Consider the following 12,340-nt stretch of genomic DNA (forward strand, 5'->3'; position numbering starts at 1 on the left):
GAGCTTCCCTCACAGCGAGTGAGCATCACTCTCCTGCCTCGGATAGTTACCCGCTGACAGTGCCAACATAGGCCCATCACCCTGGGGGGATGTTACACAGACCCAGGGAGGGTCGAACAGGGTAGTCAGGTGGGTGGGGGGGGGAGATATGGGGGGGAAGTAGGTGAATGGGGGTGGGGGAGGGGGTGCGCAGACAGACTAAGCCTCGTCCTTTGAGAAGGACGTGAGGATGAGGGTCTCACTGGTCCTTCGGGTATGCCAGACCCTCGCTGCCACCTGTCCTCCATTCTCCAGCTCCTCCTGCGGGTCCTCCCCAGGCTCGTCCTCCATCGTTGCCTGGGCCGCCATCTCCTCCTCAGTTGAGGCTGCACATTCCTCCACTTCCACATCCAGCATGTCGCCCCGCTGGTTTCCCAGGATGTGGAGGGCACAGGAGGCCACGACAAAGCGGAGGCCCTCTGGGGGGGCGTACTGCTGTGTACCACCAGAGTGCTTCAGGCAACAGGACTGCATTTCCAGACGTCTGATGGACCGTTCAGTGACAGCTCGGGTAGCAGCGTGGGCCTCATTATATCGGGTCTCCGCCTCGGTCTCCAGCCTCCACCTGCCGTTATCAGCCATGACCTCAGCAGGTACCCCTTATCCCCCAAGAGCCAGCCCACCACCTTGGGGCAGTCCTCGAAGGCGGCAGGAATCTGTGTCCCAGGATGTAGCTATCATGCACACTCCCTGGGGAGCGCGCGCACACGGACGTGATCCGGAGATGGTGATCACACTCGTCTCATCGTCTATGTACCCACGAGAATCCACTTGGGAATATTTTGTTTATAAACTGTCAACAGTAACAGAGATTTGAAAATCAGCGATGTAACATTCCACATATCACACTAACAATTAAACAACAAGGAAACATCACCGCTCCCCATTGGTACCAATACAAAGCTACATCCGCTCATATTCACACAAAACCCAAACACACGGTATCACCCCTTCACAGAAACAGAGGAGAAGCTGGACAATGTGTCATCATGTCCAGACCTTTGTCATAGGAATGATCTGTCCATCGATGTGTGACTTATTCCCCGTATCAGACCCATTCTCCGTCTAGGAGCCGCAGCAGTGCAGGCCCCTCCCACACGGCCCAATCTCACCACAACCAAATCCACATATTCCACCGGCACTCAGGGTCCAGTCGAACATCCTTGACCCCCAGCGTGTTTAACCCGCGGTGACGTGTCAGTTACATGCAGCGCTCACCACACCAGCAACAAAAGCAGCAGCAATCTGCGAAAGCGTTTCTTCAACATCTTCATCAGGTTTCTCATTTGGATCAATGCCACGCACCAGGTCCCACAGCGTCTTCTAGCTTCAAACCGGATTGTCTTCTGGACCCATACGTCCCCCCTGAGCCCGTGTTCCAGGACTCAGGTCTTAGAAAAAATTGCCCTTCTTTCCAACTACAGCAAAGAAAGGAAACGGCAACAACAGCCTCCAGGCATCTGCAGCCACCAGCAGGAGCGAGCAGCAAACACAACCTGCAGCTGGGAAGTGCTCTCACAACTAACACTGCCAATTCCTCATCAGCAATAGCCTTCAGCTGTGAAGCTAGAGGCTGCTCACAGTCAAAGGGAGTTAAAGTGACCTTCAGCATAGATCATAGATAATAGAATTTACAGTGCAGAAGGAGGCCATTTGGCACATCGAGTCTGCACCGGCCCTTGGAAAGAGCACCCTACTCAGGCCCACACTTCCACCCCCTCCCCCTAACCCAGTAACCACACCCAACCTTTTTGGACACTAAGGGCAATTTATCATGGCCAACCCACCCAACCTGCACATCTTTGGACTGTGGGAGGAAACCGGAGCACCCGGAGGAAACCCACGCAGACACGGGGAGGATGTGCAGACTCCGCACAGACAGTGACCCAAGCCGGGAATCGAACCTGGGACCCTGGCGCATGGGGACAGTGTAGAGGGAGCTTTACTCTGTATCTAACCCTGTGCTGTACCTGTCCTGGGAGTGTTTGATGGGGACAGAGTAGAGGGAGCTTTACTCTGTATCTAACCCCGTGCTGTACCTGTCCTGTGAGTGTTTGATGGGGACAGTGTAGAGGGAGCTTTACTCTGTATCTAACCCCGTGTTGTACTTGTCCTGGGAGTGTTTGATGGGGACAGTGTAGAGGGAGCTTTACTCTGTATCTAACTCCGTGCTGTACCTGTCCTGGGAGTGTTTGATGGGGACAGTGTAGAGGGAGCTTTACTCTGTATCTAACCCCGTGCTGTACCTGTCCTGGGAGTGTTTGATGGGGACAGTGTAGAGGGAGCTTTACTCTGTGTCTAACCCCATGCTGTACCTGTCCTGGGAGTGTTTGACGGGGACAGTGTAGAGGGAGCTTTACTCTGTATCTAACCCCGTGCTGTACCTGTCCTGGGAGTGTTTGATGGGGACAGTGTAGAGGGAGCTTTACTCTGTATCTAACCCCGTGCTGTACCTGTCCTGGGAGAAACAGGAAATGTTCTATGTCACCAGTTCTTGCTCCTCAATGAGTACTATATCAGAGTCAGGGGAAGTTGGGAGTTGAGGATTCACATCACAGTTAACCTGAATGTCTTCTCCTCTCTCCACAGCTTGTGCCTGTGATCTATTCGGTTCAGAGACTCAGCAATGCAACCGTTCTACAGGTCGTTGCTTCTGCAAAGTGGGTTACACAGGCTCACTGTGCGACCAGTGTAACCGTGGTTACCATGGGCGCTTCCCAAGCTGCACCCGCTGCCATCCCTGCTTCGATTTGTGGGATGAGGACATTAGGCTGCTCGGGGAGAAACTGCATTCCCTCAAGGAGACAGTGCAGCGAATCACAGTGACCGGCGTGATGGGGGCAGATAGCCACAGGCTGCAGGAGCTGGAGGAGAAGCTGAAGGAGGTCCAGGAGCTGGTCCGAGGACATCCTCCACTCAGTCAGGGATTGCTGCAACAGCTGAACCACCTGGCAGACAACCTCAGGTACAGCCACAGAGCTACGCTGCACACCCGTCTGTGTTAACCAGCCAATTGCACTCCGTGATCAGGGAAATCGTCCAATTGGCCCATCCTGTCATCGTGATCCAACAGGTCCACCCAATTACTTTGGCTGAAGTTAATCCGATCAAACGCCGTTCCCTCCAATTAAATATTGCCGTTGTTTCACATCCCCATCACAAACTCCGCCCCCGAGCTACTGATGCCATCCTTGTCCTTGGCAACTGTCTGACGCTGGCGCAGTCTATTTACTGTCTTGGTGTCATTGTTGACCCTGAACTGAGCTTGTCATCGTGTCTCCCAAATGCTGCCTGCTGGAAACGTGCAGTGAGCCCCCTGCTCACTGACCCACATTGGTTTCCATTCTAACAATGTCTTGACTTTAAAATTCTCATTCTTGTTTCCAACTCCCTCATGACTTCACCCCTCCCTATTTCTGTAATCCCCTCCGCCCCCACACCCCTCCAAGATATCTGCTCTCCTCCAGTTCTGGCCTCTTGCACATCCCCCAGTTTCCATCACTCTCGGAGGCTGTGCCTTCAGCCACCTGGGCACTCAGCTCTGTAAATGTGCCCACGTTGCAGCCACAGTAACATTCGCCCACTCCGTCAATTCCAGCCCCACTTGACCCAGAGTCACAATTGAAATTAATAAATATTTCTTAGAAAAACACCCAAAGTAATAGCCCTCAAGAGTATTGACAGTCAGAGAGATCTAGGCGTACAGGTCCACAGATCACTGAAAGGGGCAACAGTCAAGAAGGCATACAGCATGCTTGCCTTCATTGGCCGGGGCATTGAGTATAAGAATTGGCAAGTCATGTTGCAGCTGTATAGAACCCTAGTTAGGCCACACTTGGAGTATAGTGTTCAATTCTGGTCGCCACACTACCAGAAGGATGTGGAGGCTTTAGAGAGGGTGCAGAAGAGATTTACCAGACTGTTGCCTGGTATGGAGGGCATTAGCTATGAGGAGCGGTTGAATAAACTCGGTTTGTTCTCACTGGAACGTCGGAGGTTGAGGGGCGACCTGATAGAGGTCTACAAAATTATGAGGGCATAGACAGAGTGGATAGTCAGAGGCTTTTCCCCGGGGTAGAGGGGTCAATTACTAGGGGGCATAGGTTTAAGGTGCGAGGGGCAAGGTTTAGAGGAGATGTACGAGGCAAGTTTTTTACACAGAGGGTAGTGGGTGCCTGGAACTCGCTACCGGAGGAGTTGGTGGAAGCAGGGACGATAGTGACATTTAAGGGGCATCTTGACAAATACATGAATAGGATGGGAATAGAGGGATACGGACCCAGGAAGTGCAGAAGATTTTAGTTCAGACGGACAGCATGGTCGGCACGGGCTTGGAGGGCCGAAGGGCCTGTTCCTGTGCTGTACGTTTCTTTGTTCTTTGTTAATTTAAACACAATAGGGCAGCACGGTGGGGCAGTGGTTAGCACAGCTGCCTCACGGCGCCGAGGTCCCAGGTTCGATCCCGGCTCTGGGTCACTGTCCGTGTGGAGTTTGCACATTCTCCCCGTGTTTGCGTGGGTTTTGCCCCACAACCCAAAGATGTGCAGGCTAGGTGGATTGGCCGCGCTAAATTGCCCCTTAATTGGAAAAATGAATTGGGTACTCTTTTTAAAAAAATAAAAAAAATAAAAAATTTTTTTAAATTAAACACAATTAAGTTTATTAATAACAATATTTATAATTAAATATGCAGATATAATAATAATCTTTATTAGTGTCAAAAGTAGGCATACATTAACACTGCAATTAAGTTAGTATACAACAGATGAACTATTGTCGACTTCCTAACCCCTTCCCCACTTAAACTCACCTCACCCTCGAAACACCTACACAAGACAGACAAACACAGAGGGGGAAAGAGGGGTGTAAAATAATCATGGAATTAAAAAGATAAGAGTTTCTGTTTCAGAAGGTTGTCCTGTCTACAGCCCCTTCCTTCAAGTTAGACTTTCAATTCGAGGTTTTCTTTTTAAAAAATATTTTTATTCAACTTTTTCAATTTTATACATAAACAATAAAACAGGAACAAAAGTGCCCGATCCTCCCAGACCCGCCGCCTGTGCAAAAATACCCCCAACAAAAAGACCCCCCCCCCCCAACTCCCTCTCCCCTCCCTCTTACCGAACATCTAACAGTGACCAGCTCTTTAAGGTGCAGATTAAACGGTTGTTGTCTCTGGTGCAGCCTCTCAGTTGCTCCCCTCACAGAGTATTTAACTTTCTCGAGATATGAAAACTCCACCAGCTCCAGCAGTCATACTGAGGCCCTGAGTGGATAAGCTGACCTCCACCCCAGCAGCACCCACCTTCGAGCAATCAGCGAGGCGAAGACCCGAACCTCAGCACCCGCCCCTCTCCGCAGCTTTGGTCTGACACCCTGGATGGGGCCCCTAACGGACAGCACTTCACTTCAATTCACCAACATGGTGCTGCAGAAAGAGACCCAGATTCCCACAAGCTTAAGACACGACCAAAACACGGGCACGTGATTCAGCAGGCCCCTCCCACAATACTCACACTCATTCGCCACCTCCACAATAAACCTGCTCATCCTGGATTTGGTCAAATGGGCCCCAATGCACCTCATTCAACTGTACAATTCGAGGTTTTCACTCTCGATTCATTTAGGTCTCTGCAGCTTCAGAAATACAGCAGCTTATACAGCTTTACTGGAGAGGGAGAGAGGCAGAGGGAGAGGGAGAGAGGCAGAGGGAGGGAGAGGGAGTGGGAGAGAGAGAGGGAGGGAGAGAGAGGGACGGGGAGGGAGGGAGAGAGAGGGACGGGGAGGGAGGGAGAGAGAGGGACGGGGAGGGAGGGAGAGGGAGGGAGGGAGAGGGAGGGAGGGAGAGAGAGAGAGGGAGGGAGAGAGAGGGAGGGAGAGGGAGAGAGGCAGAGAGAGGGAGTGGGAGAGAGAGAGGGAGGGAGAGAGAGGGACGGGGAGGGAGAGAGAGGGAGGGAGAGGGAGAGGGAGTGGGGGAGAGGGGAGGGAGGGAGAGAGGGAGAGAGAGGGGGGAGGGAGAAGGAGGGACGGAGAGGGAGTGAGAGGGTCTAGGAGTGAGGGAGGGAGGGGGAGGGAGAGAGAGAGGGAGAAGGAGAGAGGGAGAAGGAGGGAGGGAGAGAGAGGGAGGGGGACGGAGAGGGGGAGGGAGAGAGAGGGAGGGGGACGGAGAGGGGGAGGGAGGGGGAGAGGGAGGGAGGGGGAGGGGGAAAGAGAGGGGAGGGGATGGGGAGGGAGAGAGGGAGGGGGAGGGAGGGGGAGGGAGAGGGAGAAGGAGGGAGGGAGAGGGAGGGAGGGAGGGAGGGGGAGAGGGAGGGAGGGGGAGAGGGAGGGAGGGGGGAGGGGGAGGGAGGGGGAGGGGGGAGGGGGGGGAGGGGGAGGGAGGGGGAGGGAGGGGGATGGAGAGGGGGAGGGAGGGAGGGGGAGGGAGGGGGATGGAGAGGGGGAGGGAGGGAGGGGGAGGGAGGGAGGGGGAGGGAGAGGGGGATGGAGAGGGGGAGGGAGGGGGATGGAGAGGGGGAGGGAGAGGGGGAGGGAGAGGGAGAGAGAGGGAGGGAGGGGGAGGGAGAGGGAGGGAGGGAGGGAGGGGGAGGGGGAAAGAGAGGGGGAGGGGAGGGGATGGGGAGGGAGGGGAGGGAGAGAGGGGGAGGGGGAGGGAGGGGAGGGGAGGGGATGGGGAGGGAGAGGGAGGGAGGGAGGGGGAGGGGGAAAGAGAGGGGGAGGGAGGGGAGGGGAGGGAGAGAGGGGGAGGGGGAAAGGGAAAGAGGGAGAGTTCCTTCTGTCAGTGTTCTGGACCTGACTGCCTCCTCTGGCTCTCTGAAAATCATCCCATTCAGGCTCGGCCCAAGCACCGCCCGTTACCGGGCAGAATACAGCCTTTTGGCCAATTCAGTGCCTATCAGCCAACCAATCAAACCGAGTCCCAGCGATCTCTCGGTGCGGTAAAGTCTGAGTTCTGCTGTTCAAAGCTAACGCAGTATTTTCTTTTTAACCTTCGAATTCCTCACCTGCTCAACTGAAAGGAACATGTCCATTACTCATCCGTGGATCCAAATGATAACATCAAAAGTAAAGGCAGGTGAATTGAGGGAATGAACAGGAAGGGCCCTTAGCGTTACTTCAATGATACCCCGGCTCCAGATTGGGTTACAGTCCATCCCTGAAACAGCACCCAGCTCATTCCCCACTGTCATCCTGCATTTCACAGAGACGCTCCCGCAGACAAAGAAGTAATAATCTCAAATCTGACCACACGGCCCTGCTCTCACTTTCTAAACATTCGGGTCAGACCGTTCAGCAGAGATGAGGAACAACGTCTTCACTCAAAGGGTGCTCGAGGTCTGGAACACTCCCACAAACAGCAGTTGAATTGAGATCAGTTAATTTTAAATCTGAACACAGAACATAGACAATACAGCACAGAACAGGCCCTTCGGCCCACGGTGTTGTGCCGAACCTTTGTCCTAGATTAATCATAGATTATCATAGAATTTACAGTGCAGAAGGAGGCCATTCGGCCCATTGAGTCTGCACCGGCTCTTGGAAAGAGCACCCTACCCAAAGTGAACACCTCCACCCAACACTAAGGGCAATTTTGGACACTAAGGGCAATTTATCATGGCCAATCCACCTAACCTGCTCATCTTTGGACTGTGGGAGGAAACCGGAGCACCCAGAGGAAACCCACGCAGACACGGGGAGGATGTGCAGACTCCGCACAGACACTGACCCAAGCCGGAATCGAACCTGGGACCCTGGAGCTGTGAAGCAATTGTGCTATCCACAATGCTACCGTGCTGCCCTTAAGAACAAATTAATCTACACTATATCATTTTACCGTAATCCATGTACCTATCCAATAGCTGCTTGAAGGTCCCTAATGTTTCCGACTCAACTACTTCCACAGGCAGTGCATTCCATGCCCCCACTACTCTCTGGATAAAGAACCTACCTCTGACATCCCCCCTATATCTTCCACCATTCACCTTAAATTTATGTCCCCTTGTAATGGTTTGTTCCATCTGGGGAAAAAGTCTCTGACTGTCTACTCTATCTATTCCCCTGATCATCTTATAAACCTCTATCAAGTCGCCCCTCATCCTTCTCCGTTCTAATGAGAAAAGGCCTAGCACCCTCAACCTTTCCTCGTAAGACCTACTCTCCATTCCAGGCAACATCCTGGTAAATCTCCTTTGCACCTTTTCCAAAGCTTCCACATCCTTCCTAAAATGAGGCGACCAGAACTGTACACAGTACTCTAAATGTCGCCTTATCAAAGTTTTGTACAGCTGCATCATCACCTCACGGCTCTTAAATTAAATCCCTCTGTTAATCAACGCTAGCACACCATAGGCCTTCTTCACAGCTATATCCACTTGAGTGGCAACTTTCAAAGATGTATGAACATAGACCCCAAGATCTCTCTGCTCCTCCACATTGCCAAGAACTCTACCGTTAACCCTGTATTCCGCATTCATATTTGTCCTTCCAAAATGGACAACCTCACACTTTTCAGCGTTAAACTCCATCTGCCACTTCTCAGCCCAGCTTTGCATCCTATCTATGTCTCTTTGCAGCCGACAACAGCCCTCCTCACTATCCACAACTCCACCAATCTTCGTATCGTCTGCACATTTACTGACCCACCCTTCAACTCCCTCATCCAAGTCATTAATGAAAATCACAAACAGCAGAGGGCCCAGAACTGATCCCTGCGGTACGCCACTGGTAACTGGGATCCAGGCTGAATATTTGCCATCCACCACCACTCTCTGACATCTATCGGTTAGCCAGTTCGTTATCCAACTGGCCAAATTTCCCACTATCCCATGCCTCCTTACTTTCTGCACAAGCCTACCATGGGGAACCTTATCAAATGCCTTACTAAAATCCATGTACACTACATCCACTGCTTTACCTTCATCCACATGCTTGATCACCTCCTCAAAGAATTCAATAAGACTTGTAAGGCAAGACCTACCCCTCACAAATCCGTGCTGACTATCCCTAATCAAGCAGTGTCTTTCCAGATGCTCAGAAATCCTATCCTTCAGTACCCTTTCCATGACTTTGCCTACCACCGAAGTAAGACTAACTGGCCTGTAATTCCCAGGGCTATCCCTAGTCCCTTTTTTGAACAGGGGCACGACATTCGCCACTCTCCAAACCCCTGGTACCACCCCTGTTGACAGTGAGGACGAAAAGATCATTGCCAACGGCTCTGCAATTTCATCTCTTGCTTCCCATAGGATCCTTGGATATATCCCGTCAGGCCCGGGGGACTTGTCTATCCTCAAGTTTTTCAAAATGCCCAACACATCTTCCTTCCTAACAAGTATTTCCTCGAGCTTACCAGTCTGTTTCACACAGTCCTCTCCAACAATATGGCCCCTCTCATTTGTAAATACAGAAGAAAAGTACTCGTTCAAGACCTCTCCTATCTCTTCAGACTCAATACACAATCTCCTGCTACTGTCCTTGATCGGACCTACCCTCGCTCTAGTCATTCTCATATTTCTCACGTATGTGTAAAAGGCCTTGGGGTTTTCCTTGATCCTACCCGCCAAAGATTGTTCATGCCCTCTCTTAGCTCTCCTAATCCCTTTCTTCAGTTCCCTCCTGGCTATCTTGTATCCCTCCAACGCCCTGTCTGAACCTTGTTTCCTCAGCCTTACATAAATCTCCTTTTTCCTCTTAACAAGACTATTCAACCTCTCTTGTCAACCATGATTCCCTCACTCGACCATCTCTTCCCTGCCTGACAGGGACATACATATCAAGGACACGTAGTACCTGTTCCTTGAGATGGATAGATTTTTGTTAAGTAAAGATATTAAGGGTTACGGGCCAAAGGCGGGTATATGGAATTAGGTCACAGATCAGCCATGATCTCATTGAATGGTGGGACAGGCTCGAGGGGCTGAATGGCCTCCTCCTGTTCCTATGTCTCCTCCCTGACTTTGAGCCTGTCGTTGTCTCCAGTGTCTGTTATCCGGTCTACCGGCTGAGTGAATATTCCTTTACTGTCTGTCAGAGAGGAGATGGAGCGACTGTCACATTGGGTGGATAGGTTGTTGGAAGACGTGTCAAGGACAGGGGCAAGAAGCAGCAAAGCAGAAGGAGACATAAAGCGACTGGAGGAGGAGGCCGGGAGACTGAACACATCGCTCATCCAGAAAACACAGGAGCTGGAGAAATTTATAACATCAAACTTTAAAGGTGAGCTTCTATCCAGCCCAGTCTGCCCTCGAGTCATCAAATCACACAGTTCAGAGTGTCCATTCAGCCCATCGTTCCTGTGCTATTCAATTAGCTTCTCCTCATTCCCCAGAGACGGACAAATATTCTTCTCCGTGTACTGATCCAATTCCCATTTCAATCTGATTGGCCGGCAGTTGTTGCTTTCTGAGCAACTCCTAGCACAGTCATGGCCATTCTTCCGATTACAAACTGGCCCCAGAAATAACTATCCATCCGACTGGACTTCGGTATATCCGGGAATGTCTGCGTGGGGAAAGATCACGCACCCTGAGGAGGGGTTTTGTGGGTTAGGTTTTTAAGGTCTGACATGGAGACACAAAGGGGAAGGTAATATTTTCAGGTTGGGGGGGAGGTGTGGGGGGGGGGGGGGGGGGGGGTGTCACAGGTACGTACGTTGAACCTCCCCCACGGGATACAATCAACCCTTCCTTCACACCCTTTAACCATCTTTCACCAAAAAAATGGCTTTCTCACTGTCGTCCGCCTTCCACAGGCCAGCATATTACGGCAGTGGGAGTTGCTGAGGGCCATTAAGGGCCTCAGTAGGTGTAAGGACTGGTGGTGGGCACCTTGCACTCCCTCAGCACTGACCCTCTGACAGTGCAGCACTCTCATTGCACTGACCCTCTGACAGTGCGGCACTCCCTCAGTACTGACCCTCTGACAGTGCGGCACTCCCTCAGTACTGACCCTCTGACAGTGCAGCACTCCCTCAGTACTGACCCTCTGACAGTGCAGCACTCCCTCAGTACTGACCCTCTGACAGTGCGGCACTCCCTCAGTACTGACCCTCTGACAGTGCGGCACTCCCTCAGTACTGACCCTCTGACAGTGCAGCACTCCCTCAGTACTGACCCTCTGACAGTGCAGCACTCCCTCAGTACTGACCCTCTGACAGTGCGGCACTCCCTCAGTACTGACTCTGACAGTGCGGCACTCCCTCAGTACTGACCCTCTGACAGTGCAGCACTCCCTCAGTACTGACCGTCTGACAGTGCGGCACTCCCTCAGTACTGACCCTCTGACAGTGCGGCACTCCCTCAGTACTGACTCTGACAGTGCGGCACTCCCTCAGTACTGACCGTCTGACAGTGCGGCACTCCCTCAGTACTGACCCTCTGACAGTGCGGCACTCCCTCAGTCCTGACCCTCTGACAGTGCAGCACTCCCTCAGTACTGACCCTCTGACAGTGCAGCACTCCCTCAGTACTGACCCTCTGACAGTGCGGCACTCCCTCAGTACTGACCCTCTGACAGTGCGGCACTCCCTCAGTACTGACCCTCTGACAGTGCGGTACTCCCTCAGTACTGACCCTCGGACAGTGCAGCACTCCCTCAGTACTGACCCTCTGACAGTGCAGCACACCCTCAGTGCTGGCCCTCTGACAGTGCAGCACACCCTCAGTGCTGACCATCTGACAGTGCGGCACTCCCTCAGTACTGACCCTCTGACAGTGCGGCACTCCCTCAGTACTGACCCTCTGACAGTGCGGCACTCCCTCAGTACTGACCCTCTGACAGTGCGGCACTCCCTCAGTACTGACCCTCTGACAGTGCGGCACTCCCTCAGTACTGACCCTCTGACAGTGCGGCACTCCCTCAGTACTGACCCTCTGACAGTGCGGCACTCCCTCAGTACTGACTCTCTGACAATGCGGCACTCCCTCAGCACTGACCCTCTGACAGTGCGGCACTCCCTCAGTACTGACCCTCTGACAGTGCAGCACACCCTCAGTACTGACCATCTGACAGTGCAGCACACCCTCAGTACTGACCCTCTGACAGTGGGGCACTCCCTCAGTACTGACCCTCTGACAGTGCAGCACTCCCTCAATACTGACCCTCTGACAGTGCAGCACTCCCTCAATACTGACCCTCTGACAGTGCAGCACTCCCTCAGCACTGACCCTCTGACAGTGCAGCACTCCCACAGTACTGAACCTCTGACAGTGCAGCACTCCCTCAGTACTGACCCTCTGACAGTGCAGCACTCCCACAGTACTGACCCTCTGACAGTGCAGCACTCCCTCAATACTGACCCTCT

At 52.7% G+C, this 12,340-nt stretch overlaps 1 protein-coding gene across 1 annotated transcript in view; it reads left to right on the forward strand.

Moving 5' to 3' along the window:
- The window catches only part of lamb2l (laminin, beta 2-like), a 334,455-nt gene that overhangs the window by 298,471 nt on the left and 23,644 nt on the right, over window positions 1-12,340 (forward strand). Inside the window, exons 26-27 of the mRNA XM_072473107.1 lie at window positions 2,629-3,004; window positions 10,070-10,254. Of these exons, the coding sequence (XP_072329208.1) occupies window positions 2,629-3,004; window positions 10,070-10,254 (561 nt within the window). The remainder of the gene's footprint in view (window positions 1-2,628; window positions 3,005-10,069; window positions 10,255-12,340) is intronic.

The sequence above is a fragment of the Scyliorhinus torazame genome, chromosome 13 (assembly GCF_047496885.1).
Source record: "Scyliorhinus torazame isolate Kashiwa2021f chromosome 13, sScyTor2.1, whole genome shotgun sequence".
NCBI lineage: Eukaryota > Metazoa > Chordata > Chondrichthyes > Carcharhiniformes > Scyliorhinidae > Scyliorhinus > Scyliorhinus torazame.